The 14,095-nt window shown below is 36.6% G+C and overlaps 1 protein-coding gene across 2 annotated transcripts; it reads left to right on the top strand.

Annotated features, from left to right (window-relative positions):
• Positions 1–305: 305 nt before the first annotated feature.
• On the top strand, positions 306–12,556 carry NEK3 (NIMA related kinase 3). 2 transcript variants are annotated; one of them, XM_027723141.2, is made up of 15 exons: positions 306–425; positions 1,229–1,322; positions 1,559–1,656; positions 2,674–2,757; positions 3,447–3,514; positions 3,634–3,720; positions 4,834–4,888; positions 6,677–6,877; positions 7,207–7,276; positions 7,870–7,916; positions 8,829–8,931; positions 9,362–9,484; positions 10,550–10,684; positions 11,316–11,442; positions 12,398–12,556. In XM_027723141.2, exons 1-15 carry the CDS (start codon positions 309–311, stop codon positions 12,462–12,464), a joined length of 1,476 nt encoding a protein of 491 aa, XP_027578942.2. In that variant the 5' UTR covers positions 306–308; the 3' UTR covers positions 12,465–12,556. The 2 variants fall into 2 exon arrangements, with proteins under 2 accessions (XP_027578942.2, XP_039245125.1); XM_039389191.1 differs by lacking the exons at positions 11,316–11,442; positions 12,398–12,556 and adding an exon at positions 10,934–11,296.
• The last annotated feature ends 1,539 nt before the right edge of the window (positions 12,557–14,095 follow it).

Here is a 14,095-nt window from a genome sequence, read left to right as displayed (position 1 = left end):
AGTTTTCTTTAGTGTTATGAAACCACCTGCAGGAGCGCAGGTAACAAAAAGAAGATGCAACGTTGTAGGTTTGCAATTTACATTTTCAAAGAGCTTTAGCGTTTGAAATTAAAAAATGCAGCAATAATGCTGTATCAAGCTTTGAGTTTTACTTTCTGGAGGCCTCATTTTCAGTGAAATCATGTAGCAGTGCGTAGAAGTATTATGGTAATGCTGGAAAGTTATAGGTACCCATGTTCATCAGTCATTCTTGTTATTTTGCGGATTTTTTTGAAGAGAAGTGTAATATAAAAATTACACTATAAAAAATGGAAGAATACAAAGTGTTGAAAGTACTAGGAGAGGGATCCTTTGGCAGAGTTCTCCTAGTTCATCATGGAATCAGTGACCAGAAGTATGCGATGAAGGAAATAAGACTTCCCATGGTAAGTGTGACACATACGCCACCTCACCCACTGCTTAAAAAAAGTAAAATTTTAAAAAAATCATAATTGAGGATGTGTTTTTGAAACGCTGAACACTTTTGCTGCAAATTTTATGTATTAGACAGTTGCATGGTATGGTTACTGTATAACTATGTCTGAGTTGATATTGTTGGTACTGAGTAAAGTAGGAAGATCCAATTCAGAAAGTGCATGGTTACATTTTGGGAAGTGCAGCACATAGGAAGACACTTTCAATGAAATCCCTGTTCCCCGATGCCCTTGATTTCACTGGAATGCAGATTTCACCTGCAGTGCCTAATGAGAAAATTATTATTATTGCTGGTAATCACTTATTTGGATTATCTTCTCTGCATCTAGATAAGCAAAAAAATCACTAAATGGGAGACACCAGCTTTCTGGAGCCTGCGGTTCAGTTAATATTTGGGCTCTTGTCTTTATATTGAGTTCATGCAGACTGTCAGCTGTTCCAAAGTTGGTGTGTGCTGCTTTGTTACATAGTTCTGCACTTTTAAAATAGAAAAAGTCATTAATTGAAGTAGGAAAATATCCTCTCAAAAAAAAAAGAAATATTAAAATCCAAACACTTAAAAAGCTCAAAGATGTCTTCAGCTAGTAATAAACCATAGATTAAAAAGACGGGGCCTTGGGGGTTCTAAATGGCTTTTAAAAATAACTGAAAAATAATTCTTAAAAATATTTTCCTTTTGGAAAGTGAAGTGTATTGTGTGTCTATGTGAAAATTTATTAGTGTGACATTTATACAGGTGTACTTATATTTTCAGTCTTCGTCTGGTGTAGAGAACTCTAGGAAGGAAGCAGTTCTTTTGGCTAAAATGAAACATCCGAATATCGTTGCCTATAAAGAATCATTTGAAGGTAAATATAAAAATTTAAATTCCTTCATTTGTTTCTAGTTGCATGCTCCTCAGGGATCAAGATTACTTTCTTCTTTTTGTTTACAGTACATGTTATAAACAAAATACATATTTATTGTAACATATAACACATAGCATGTAGTCAGAGCTTTATAGTAAAAAGTGTTACTTACAGTAAAAAAAGTACTTATTCTGCTAATGAAACTACTAACTATTCTTAAATTACCTAAAATTTAGCTGATGGACATTTGTATATAGTGATGGAATATTGTGACGATGGAGATCTAATGCAAAAGATTAAACACCGAAGAGGAAATTTGTTCCCTGAAGATATGGTAAGAAAAGACATTGTTTTGAACCAGGGAGCCAGAAATCCTGTTTCGTGTAAACTGAAACATGCTGCATAAACCAAATTATAGATATGCAAACACCGTGAGGTACCTTAAATAAAACAAAGGCACTTACAGATAGAATAGGAAAGTTATTTCTTTTATAATTTCCAGCAAAACAAGGCAAGAATTGATTAAAAAAGGAATTGCTGCCTGTATCTGGGAATTGTGCAGATAGTGGGAAAAACAGTCAGGTTTGTATGCAATTAAATAAGAATTTTACAGAAACTTCAGACAGAATTTAAGGCACAGTAAGATGTACTGCAAATGAAAAGTAAACAAAGCACTCTGGCAAAGATAAATTAAGCTAGCCAAGAGACCATGTAGCAATTAAATGTTTAAAGTATTCAGCAGGCATTAACTCCTTTTATCAGAGAGGCTATAAAATTACTTAGAAGAAAGTTCAAAGGGACATTATAGTGAATGAAAGCTGCTTCTTGCCACAGTTAGAAGCATCACGTTAGTTAAAACGAAAGGACCAGAAATCTTAACTAACTGAATATTTAGATTTTCTATGCGTGTTTGCATCTTTAGGAGTTTTCTTTTGTACTTTAAAAGGAACACATTTTCTTTTAGAAACTGTGTGTTATTTCCCCATGGGTTTTGTTTTTGTTTTGTTGTTTGGTGGGTGGGGTTTTTTATTTGCTAATTTACTATGAAACTGTAATTAACTTGCTTATAAAATGACCGTGAGATAAAATGCCATGTAGCAACTCCCTACCTTCATCATTGTTATGTATTATTACCGCTTTCTAGACACAGTTAATAAACATTTCTTCTGCCATATTAAAATATAATTTATCCTGAACTCAGTCTTTCATGCTGATGTGAGGCCATTATGTTAGAGGTACTTTTAACTCCCAAATATTCGGAACATGCTTTTCTTTTCCTAATTTTTTTTATCTATTAGTATTCATTACATACAGCATTGAGCTGTTATAAGTACTAGTTACTCTTTTTCAGATCCTTCACTGGTTTGTGCAGATGTGCCTGGCGGTGAACCACATTCATGATAAACGTGTGCTGCACAGGGATATAAAATCCAAGGTGAACAGAGCAAGTTTTTTTGCCATTAAAGATCTCTTCTGCATGTAAAAGTTAAACTCCCTCTTTCATAATTTCCTGTGACAGCTAAGTTCTGTGTTTTTTATTTAGGCCTAAGAATATCATGTAAATGAAACTGTTGAGTGCATGGGATGATGTAATATTGCAGGCGTAACCATCATCTAAGTATAGATATATCCTTCATATCCAAACTGCTGATAGCACCAATTGCTTGTGACAGACTGCATATAGTTTAAAACAGTAACAGAAGTATAAAAAAAGTGTATAGATTATGCAGTTTTTAAATGTCTTGCCTCACATTTTTTTCTTTGTTACTGTTACCTATCAGAAAGAGGGAAATTCAGAAGAAAGTGTGACCTTATTGGTTTGAGTACAGCATAGAGATTAAGGCAATTCTAAGCTGTGATTCTTCCTCTGCTAATGATGCTGGGTTAGGCCCATATAAGCTTTCCATTTCCCTGGACATAGTTCTATGTCATGGAATCAAAGAACATGACATAGTTCTTAGCTTTTTTTTTTTTTTTGGTAGAGGTATTAGGAGAAGCAAGTAAAAGGAAATATAAAGATAAAATACTAGAAGTGATTGCCACCATGTTTTCTGCATATACAAACTGCAGAAATGATTCCTAGAAGAATATTTCAGTATGTTAATCTATGCTCTTGAAATGCAGAACATCTTCCTCACTCAAAACGGGAAAGTGAAATTGGGAGATTTTGGATCTGCACGCCTTCTTGCACAGTATGTGGACATCCCCACTGATCTCAGTGGTGTCAAGTTTTATTTTACCATTGACAAATAGTACAGAGTTCTTAAATCATGGCTTTCCACCTGGTGTTTCTTCTTTGTTGTTTCAATAGCCCGATGTCATACGCTTACACATATGTGGGAACTCCTTATTACGTACCTCCAGAAATATGGGAAAGCATGCCATACAACAACAAAAGGTACTTGTGTTTTCAGTGGTCACAAATAATGCCTGACTGATGTAGGGGTTTTTATTGCTGTCTCAATCTGGCTTTGTGGCTTATCTGTATTTGGTTTAGAGAAGATACTGAGCTGAAGTGTTTTTAGAAAGAGGTAATTACAGGTTTTTTAAGATGAAAGTGCAGAAATTCCTCTTTAGTTATGTAACTGAGAGCACAATATCTTTAGTCTTAGAAGTTTGAAAACTGTTGTGCAGACATCTGTTTGTTTGGGAGAGTAAATATATGCATACAAACATACACACAAATACCTACCTATCTGTGCAAATACATAGGTATGTCTTTACATCTTTTGCTGGTCTTTTTTTTTTTTTTTTTTTTTGACTCATCATATTTTTTAAGCTCTTCACGCTGGTTATAATGTAGGGATAATGGCACAAAATGGATTACTTAGATTTATGGAGCCTAGTTTTTCTGGTCCTAATGCAAGAACTTCTGAGAGCATCTTGATAGTACCGTTTTTACAGCTTCTTCCCAGACTCCCAAATACTAAGCCATATTATGTTCCCTCCCCTAGATCTGTTCTGTGACCCTAGTTGTGCAATTGGTTTTCCATAGGAGGGAAGAAACCTTCTAGAATTTCAGGTTTTTTCTGCTCCTCTTGGAAGAAAGATATCAGTCACTTCTTGTGCAGGTGGCAGTACTCACTTTTGATGGAAAATGATGGTTTTTTTCTCAGTGGGAGAGTTCTTATTGGCAGGGCCAGAATTCCAGCTCTCAGAATTAGGATTGTGTGGCTGCCATCTGATGTTAGGGGCTATGGAATACAAAGACTTTAAAGGATGGAAGGATAACTGTTGTTGCAGCAAATTGTTTAAGAGACATCCTAGGAATAAAAAGCCAACTACAACTGTATGACAGTCATCTTTTTTTACATCAGGGTAGGATAAAATAAGCAAAAACATTTCCACTGGAGAGGTTAAATGCATAATTGTGTTGTCTTTTATAGTTACTTACATTTATTTTTAGTTTATTCAATTAAGTTGTTACACAGATTGAATCTCACTTTTTCGAAGCAGGATATTAAATTGTAATTTTTGGCTCAAAATTTTTCATCTTTGTCTATATTTACAGTGATATATGGTCTCTGGGGTGTATTCTATATGAGCTGTGCACTCTAAAACATCCGGTAAGTACAGCTTTATTGCTATCAGAAAAGTTTTGGAATTCCTTAACACTTAATTAGCAGTTAGCTGTACTGTAGATTTGACTGATGTGTTTGCTGCCGCTTCCAAAAGAGGGAAGTATTGCTCCACCCTTCCCAGACCTCCTCCACTATGTGCCTTCTGTTTTTCAGCAGTTCTTGGGACCTACTGGACCCTTCTGTAGAAGACTCAATTTTCAAAATTGTTAGAAAACAATTTTTTTTTCTTGGTTAACTTTCCTCCATATCAGTGATCTGGGACTTATTAAGGAGTCCAGCAATTGCCAGGCAGGTTCCAGATATCTGGAGGGATATTGCAGTGAGCATTGCATTTTACAGGATCAAGATGATCACAGGAGATATAGGCAATGACTCTCAAAATCTTTACTAATGAGAATATATTGTGTGCAAGTACAGTGAAAGGTGGAAAGCAATAAGCAGTTTTGTATCTCGCATCAGTGATATACCTTTGCTTATTCTTCAAATCAAAGAAGTCACTGTCAAAGCACTGTCCTCCTCTTGGAACCGTGGGAGCCTTGATGTATGGTTCTGTCTTTCTGTCATTCCTGGGACACTGTCTTTTACAGTCTTGATGCTGTGTTTCTTATGTGTTAACTTCCTCTGGCTTCTATATACAGACACATGGGTAACAGAAGAGCCCTCATCAGGATATTTTTGTTTGGCAAGAAAATGAGATCCTAATTGAAGGTGATTTTGTCGTAGTTTTTTATAAGCAGCAGTTTCCTTTTGTTGAGGTAATACTATACCTTGAAATCACAGAACCACAGAATATTCTGTTTGGAAGGGACCCACAAGGTTTATCAAAGTCCAGCTCCTGGGCCTGCACAGAACAGCCCCCAGAATGATACCATGTGTCTGAGAGCATTGTTCAAATCCTGCATATCAGCAAAAGATTCTCCACAGCTGCAGCTGCTAGCTGTGCAAGAGTGTATTGACTGAGTGATAAAGGAGTCTGTGCATGGTGTGTTAGCCTAAGTAAGTCTGTGGCAAGGCTTTGGCAGTGTCACAGCTATTCAGGCAGAGCTCGGAGCTGGGGTTCAAAGGAGTGGAGTATTCTTCCCTTTTTAGCAGCATTGAAGTGTTAGGTGTCTGGTTTTGTGTGATGGTCACACATGTTCTTGCATCGTCTATCAGAGGTGATGCCACACACTGTGGATGTTTGGTATTCTGCAGCCAAACCAGCAGAGTGTACCCAAAGAAAACTTCCTGCGTGGAGGTAGAAGTTCTCAAATATTTAGATTTGCAAGAAGGTATTTGTGCCTTTATAGGCTACTTTTGATAATTTTTTTTAAAGTCAGAGTCTGTGTATTTCCTAGCTTGCTGTTTCACTCTTGCAGTTTAAATCTGATGATGAATTTGATTCCTATAAAATAAAATTTGATTAATCCTAAATTTATGGGAGTAACTCTTTCATCTGCTTTCCAGTTGTAAAGATTATTGTTTGCAGCATTCATTATGATCTGGTTTTAGTCACTGTGATGTTTTCATTCTCAGTAAATTTCTGTCATTATTGACATCATTAAATGCCCATGCAACGGCCCTACAAAATGTAGAGGAAAGTTCCTAGTGTTGTTTTTTCACACCTCTGAAACTGTCAAACTGGAAGCCAAATCAGGTGGTAGTAAGGGAGCCTACAAAAATACATACTATGCATTTTTATATAGAAAATATTAAAGCTCTTCTTAAATCATCTCAGCATTTTTTTACCTTATGCTTAAACTCTGCTCTCATGTTCATTTATTTTTAATGCAGTTTCAAGCCAATAGCTGGAAACATCTCATCCTTAAGATATGCAAAGGGTCCTACAATCCACTACCATCTCACTACTCCTATGAACTTCATTACTTAATAAAACAGATGTTTAAGAGAAATCCTCAGGATCGTCCATCAGCCAGTACTATTCTTTCAAGAGGTTGCTTAACCAAACTTATAAAAAATTGTTTGCCTTCTGAGGTATAGTATATTCTTTGTCTCTGTATTTAAGCAATGGTATCTACATTTTAAGTACGAAATCATTTTTTTTGTAGTTTGTTAGTGTATAACTATAAAATGTGTTGTGTAGGTCCTACTCTAAAAGCCATAAATACAGTTGCAGACTTCTCAGAGAGCTGAGTTTTTAAAACGATTTGTTTTGAAAATTAAAGTTGAATATTGACCTGATGCAGCTGAAATTAGGTATTGCAGCTGTTTTGTATAGTGACTATTTTTAAAAAATAATGTAACATAAAAATTGAGGAAGTTAAAAATGGTACAGTACCTCCATCTTTTTATACACATTCCAGATGATAAAAGAGTTTGAGCAGGTATTAAAGGAAACCAAGAAACATGAAGGCAGTGCAGCAAGACGAAAGGGTAAGTGAACAACATTTTTGTTGATGTAAGGAATGACAAAATGACTAGGAAATGTAAGATCTTAAAAATAGCTATAAAACATTAGTACTATATGTTCAAATCTACTTTTAATTATTTCAAAATCTAATGTTATTGAAGCTATATAGAAAATGTTTGAAGGGTGTAAATTATATTCCAACGTAAGTAGAGTGCAAAGCTGCAATATATACATTGTTAGGCATAAGACTTGTGCTAGAAATAATTCAATTTTAAAATAAGCAAAACTTTTATCTGTTGCATGTATTTTAAATATGAGTTCTTTCTTTCCCGAAATATGGTGAAGCAAGTTACGTTCACTATTTAGTTTTTAGAGAGAATGTTGGATTTTTTTCTTCTGCATAAATTAAGCTACACCAAAATTTGTACATGTTTAGAACTGAATAGTAGAGGGACTCCCTGTTGAGAATGAGTTCTGTTGACAGAAGTGTGAGGAAGCTATCACATAATTTTCATTGCTTGGTTCAGTGGCATTGCTGTCATACCTCTGGAGTGCCACTTTACTACAAATGTTTGCTAAAGGTGTTAACTCTTCAATCTCTTACTTAATGTATCAGGTAGTGTCATGGCTGGTGGAAGCTCAAATAATAGGAAAGAAAATAGGGTAAGTATCCAAATATAAATCTAATATTTGTATTTTAGTAATTTAGAATGTTCTACATGATAGAAAAGTTCTTATGGAAAATTATTAGTATACTAAACCATGGATCAGTCTACTGGATCAGCTGTCATCTGTGTTCAAATTGCAGTTTTCCTGTGCATTTTTCACCACTCTAACTTTTTGATTTTTCCCATATTTAGTTTAGTTCCAATGTGCATTTCCTTATAACCCTGTCAAAACAAAAACCCAAACAAAAAAATCCACTCTCGTTTTTCTAAGTTCTTGGATTCTGCAAAAATTTATGCATTTTCATTGCTTCAGGGGAACACTGAGAACAGGCTGCCGTGGAAACAGTCTAGTCTGAACATAATTCTCACCAGGTTTTAGGGCCCATGTGAGATTTGAGGTGAGGAGAATTAAGTTACAGGTAGCCAAGATATTGCCTATGGGCACATTACAGCACAGCCTGACTCAGCTGTACTTGGTATATTTTTAAAAATATGTTGCCATGGGGCTTATTTTTTTTCCTTTTCATAGGCCTGTCAGTCTGAGAAGTTTAATATTTGGGTGCATCTTGTTTTCCCTGGGAATATAAATAATTTATCCTTATATTGCTTCTGTTCTTAAATGTAAAAAAAAAAACCAAAACAAAACACAAATTGCATCAAGTAACTACATGTGTGCTTAGCTTCAAAAACTGAGATGGTCTGTCAAAAAAAGGCATGCAGTGTGAAATGCTGTGCAGTAATAGATACTGTGCAATTGCAACTGGCTTCATAGCGTCAGTGGTTTAGTTTTCAGGTCTTCAGATCTTTAGGCCAGCAATTTTATAGCAAAACTGTTATTTTAATATTACTGCTTGTTTTTTCTCGACAACAAAGGATAATGATTAATGCAGTCTTTATTTTTTTAAAGCGAAGAGAAGATGAAAGTAGCAATCGTAGCCCCTTAGAAAGGAAAAATATTACTGAGGGTTTGAGTGAAGGCACAAAGGAACAAAGGAAGTCTGAGCAAGAGGGTAAGTTTTACAGTTTTAAGGCTGATGCACTTCCTTCTGTGTAGTGATACCTGCATGTCAATGATCCAGCCATTTAAACAGGTAGCACAAACAAGCCTGAAGCTGTAGAAAACCTTTCCACCACCATTTACTTCTGCAGTTGCATTGATTGATACTGCTCCTCAGAGATGTTAAAAAAAATATTTTAAAAATTATCTTGGCCAAATTATTAAAACATTTGTTTGAAAACATTTGGAATAGAGTAAATGCATGGGGAGCTCTTACCAAGTCGGATTTGTACCCATAGAATCAAACATCACTGCTAGTTAAGTGCTGTACTCTTAGTACTGCTTGGCCTGGACAGGGCAATCTGGACAGAGAATCAAGTTAGATGCTTGTTATCGTCCTTTTTTTGTTACAGTTACAATAGAAACGTCTGCTTTCCTTGCAGGAGATATTGATTTGTCACATGTCCACAGGAGGCAATGGGAAAAAAGGATATCCAATACTGTCCTGGATGTCCTGGAAAATGCATCCTTGCTTTCTTCAAGTTTTACACCTGAAGAGACTGAAAGTAAGATTTGATTAAATGTGGTTTTAGTTCAAGTAATATCAGTGATTCTTTATGGATTTTAAAGGCCAAAATTTTACAGGACATGTTTAAAATGATGTAAAATTAATTTTAAAATATTTTATTAACAACTAAAAAGTCCGCTGTGCTGAAGAGAATTTCTTTGTAGTTTTGTGTGACAGGAGAATTGCAAAGAGTGATGAAAACCACAGATAATGCTAGCAACCCTAAAATTGTAATCATGACTAAGAAATTACCCTACAATTCTCCTCTTAATATGATGTTCGTGGAGGTAACAATGAGGAATTCATTTGATGCAGAATGAAACTGCCCATCTTTCAACTACGGGATACTATTGGGAGCATAGAACATCTGTACCTCTACTTCTGTTGTCATTAACATCCAGATAAGGTCAATGACAATAACTATCAATTATGACCTCAACATGTGAGGCATAAATTTTTCTTCCACATCTACAGCTTTTAATTAAAACACTTAACATGAGATTTCTTCTGAAAAATGTTTCAATTTTAAAATGCCCCTCACTTATGCAACTGTTATAATTATTTAATGTGATTATAGATATGTATTGTAAGGAACTGTGAATAAATGCTGTGGAAATAAATAGTCAAAATATAAGTAGTCAGAAAATTCCCCAGCTGTGGAAGGAATGTTGCATGATAATTATATGCACAAGGGAAAAGGACAGAAGAATGCATGTATTTAGGTGTTCTGCTATTAAAAGGCACAAAAATGGCCTCAGGCTCCATTTTGTGAGATTCATAGAGCCACCACATAAGCTTGCAGAGACTCTGACTCCTCACACCCCTCAGCCTGTTTCTGCTAGCTTCCTGTCAGCAAAAAGTTCCACTGTGACCGTTCTGTAACTTGCTGTCCTTTTAATGCTGACAGTGTCAACCTCATTTTTTTGAGAGGTCAGTGGTGCTACAGATGGAAATACCTAGACTCTCTTCTTCCTTTGTTTCTCTCTTGAATGTGATCTTCAGTGTAATCCACACTGCTAATACCATTTTATCTAAGTAGTATTTATGAATATTTTCTACCCAGGTGGTGGTGTTATAAACTACTGTGAAAAAAAGCCACGTAAGCAGTGGGACAAGGAAACCCCTCGGACCCTGATGAACATTCTCACTAATGCAGATGTCAGCCTAGCATTTAAAACCTACACAATTTATAAGCCAGGTAAATCCCCAGTTTGTGGGCAAACATTTATACAAACAGGTTTATTAATAAAGACTTTTCCCTTTTTATTTTTTTTCATACATAGCCCCCATATATAGAGATTGTGCACTCGAATTCATATCACAATAGGTTGGGTGGTTTTTTTTAAGTTTATGAAACGAGACGTGGAATTACAAAAAGCCAGGATTAGAATTCATGAGTGATTGTACATCTCCATTACAGCTCTTTATGAGGGACTTTCACTTGCAGCTCAACAGCTGAATGAAGTTGTGACCAAAATGCAGATGCTGTAGAGCCAAGTGTCCTCCATCCTGCTGAGTGGCCTGGTGTATCTGTTAGGGGGGTGCAATAAACACACTGCAGCCCTATCAGGTAAATCCACTTCCACTAAGTCAGCAATGCCCTGTTTTGAGGGCAGGATGGTAAAATGGTACAGCTAAAGACAGATGCAGCCTATAGATGTGCACAGCCACAGATACTTGTTCTGCATTTAAAACAGGTAACAACTTGACCTGGAATCTACTACAAAGTGGGGACAAATTAGAAAGACTACATAGTATTAATACTTTTAATAGGTTTATTTTTTAAATTAAAATATTTTGGTGACATTTTAATTTTTATATTTTCAAAGCTTCTGAAAATATATTAAGAGGTCCACTTTCTGATGAAACTGAAGCATCTGATGAAGTAGATGGTGAACATGAAGATGTTGTCATAGATTCTGAGAGACTTGAGCCTAGATCTGATGAAGATGACACGTATGTCCAAATGATGTCCTTGTATTTTTGTTTTCTTTGGTTCCTCAAAGTGATTTTCCCAAAACAATGTTCTCCTGAGAAAAAAAGTTTTATTCTCAGCATTAAAATCCACCTCTCTCCTACATAATGAAATTTAGTAGCATTTGCTATCTTACAGGTTTTATTTGCTATATTTATAGTTACTGACGGTCTGAAGATTAAACAGGATGCTTGTTATTAGCAGATACGCTAATAATTTGCTGATGACTTTGAAAAAAATGAAAGCCTGAGCTGAAGTTAGATCCACAGTAAAGTGCAAAACCTTCTTGTATGAAAATCTTTGTACTCTGACCTTGAAATCTGATAACCAGTGGCAAAACCACTTGCCTAGTGGTATGTTTGCTGCATTTGTATATTATTCTTCCTAAATTTTCATGTGTCATGCAATAAAATCTCTTTGGAACCTACTTATAGAGACATATTTATAGAGACCTTTTAAATTCTGTGTTCTGATTATGTTAGTGACCCACTTTGTGTTTTTGAAAGAGCGGAGTGAAAAATCAACACAATTGAACAAAAATACTGTGTTTTACAGGTGTGTGTATGTTTTGGGGGTAGTTCTTGGATTCCCAGAGTTTCAATTTATATCATTGTTTATTTTTGTGGCACTTAGAGATGAACTACTTAGGCATGTATTTCTGTAGTTCAGTTGCAGGCTGTCAATATCAACACATTTTCAGTCTCTTAAGTATATGAATTTGGTTTTGGTTTTGATAAAAATTACTTTAGTAAATTCCAAAGAGAACATCTTTTGGTTCCTTAATCACAACAGTGCAGGAAATATGTCTCTTGCACTGATATTTTTAACATAATTTATCCTAGTTATTGGGTAATTTTTTCACGGGGGGAAAAAAAGGCAAAGATTTATAAAGTTGTATTTTGCTTTGCAAAACAACATTTTGAAATCTATTTTTAGGGACTTTGAGGAAGACGACCCAGACTGGATGTCGGAACTGAAAATGGCATTGAAACACAGTGACTGAAAACTTGAATTTACCTATGATAAGTGGAGTGTGCTGGTCTTTATAATCAAAATAGTTGTTAATAATTGGTTATTAAAATAATTAAAGTCAAATTCCGAGTGGGCATGTTTTCTGTATCGCAAAACTGAGCATGCAAAATGCCAAACAAACCTTTTCAGATAGAACACTTGCAAATAACTAAACAAGTACGGATATTAAAGGTATTTGGAGTTGGTAATAGCTTTGCAGAATTGATCAGTCAAATAATAGCATTGTTCAAATCATCCTCTTGTCATATTTCAAAGAGAAGGTGTAACACTATGAGAAGGTGTAAAGTTATTCTTCCTGACTACATACTGAATTAACAGCTTTGTGTTGAGTTGACCCCAGCTGGATACCAGGTGCCCACCAAGGCTGCTCTGTTACTCTCCTCCTCAGCTGGACAGGGAAGAGAAAATTTAATGAAAGGCTCATGGGTGGAGATAAGGACAGGGAGAGAGGAGATAAGGACAGGGAGAGATCACTCACCGATTAATGTCATGGACAGAACAAACGTGACTTGAGGAAATCAGTTTAATTTATTACCAATCAAATCAGAGCAGAGTAATGAGAAATAAACCCAAATCTTAGAACACCTTCCTCCCACCCCTTCCTTCTTCCCAGACTCAATTTCACTTCAGTAGTCAACGCTGAGCCCAGCAGCTATGGTAGTAGTGCCTCTGCATCAACAGATTAAAGGAGGGGAGAGAGAAGAACGCTGACAGGGACATCAGTGGGTCTGTTGAAGCCAGATGGAATTGGCTCTGTCAGACACGGGGGAAGCTTCTTGCCGAAGGCACTCCTATAACTCCTCTCTGCTGACACACAAACCCAATACATACATAGTAAAAGTGATGTTATCTGAAGGGCCTGTTATGGGAAACAGCTATGCTAAACATTTGAGGCTTTGGTTCATGCAATTAGTCCCCTGAAAAGTCTTGAGACTGAACTTTTGCCTTAGTTCAATGAAAAGAGTTTTTTATATGCCATTGCATGTGTGAAAGGAAGCAAATTTGTTCATAAATAAGGACAAATTTTCCAACTTACACTTCAGAGAGTGCTATGGGCAATGTTGTGTTTGGGCTCTGTGCTGGCTACTGGGTACTAAACACTTTGCAAGGCAAGTGTGGCAGAGAAGAGCACAAACACTCTCAGCAGAGTTCTCCTGGGGCCGTCCCAGAAAATGTCCACATAATAAATAATATCGGAGAATAATACCCAAAGAAAGCTTTAGGACATCGGTAGATTTGGTACGGAGCCAGTTCCTATTGCACCTCCTCTCTTGCTCGTAGGCTGGTACTTGAGTTTCCACCAAGGATTCAACAACTTGATGCAGTCGAGATTTGCTTTCAGGCCACTCCTGTTACTGACCACCCAAATCAAAAGTCTCTTGTAGGCGGAGAGAGCGGTTTGCGTAAGGGAAATAATGATTCCGGTTGCTCCCGAAGGACGCTGCCAACGCCACACCTCCGGCGGGGGCGCGGAGGCGGGGCCGGCTCCTCCCCCTCCCCTCCCGGCCGGGCGGTGAATTTTGGTGAATTCTGGCGGCGGCTGAGCGCACTGAGGTACCGCGACCCCCGCGGCGCCCAAGGCGGCTGCCGAGGCTGGGGCCG

Source organism: Pipra filicauda, unplaced genomic scaffold (genome assembly GCF_003945595.2).
Source record: "Pipra filicauda isolate LSUMZ 115617 unplaced genomic scaffold, ASM394559v2 scaffold124_size2119055_pilon, whole genome shotgun sequence".
NCBI lineage: Eukaryota > Metazoa > Chordata > Aves > Passeriformes > Pipridae > Pipra > Pipra filicauda.
This window is presented reverse-complemented; position numbering and strand designations above follow the sequence as displayed.

Excerpts from the sequence above, each read along its gene's own strand:
- NEK3 (XM_027723141.2), top strand. The coding sequence starts at position 309 with ATGGAAGAATACAAAGTGTTGAAAGTACTAGGAGAGGGATCCTTTGGC. Across the intron at positions 1,657-2,673 it reads ATTTGTTCCCTGAAGATATG|ATCCTTCACTGGTTTGTGCA; the intron begins GTAAGAAAAGAC and ends ACTCTTTTTCAG. Across the intron at positions 8,932-9,361 it reads AAGGAAGTCTGAGCAAGAGG|GAGATATTGATTTGTCACAT; the intron begins GTAAGTTTTACA and ends CTTTCCTTGCAG.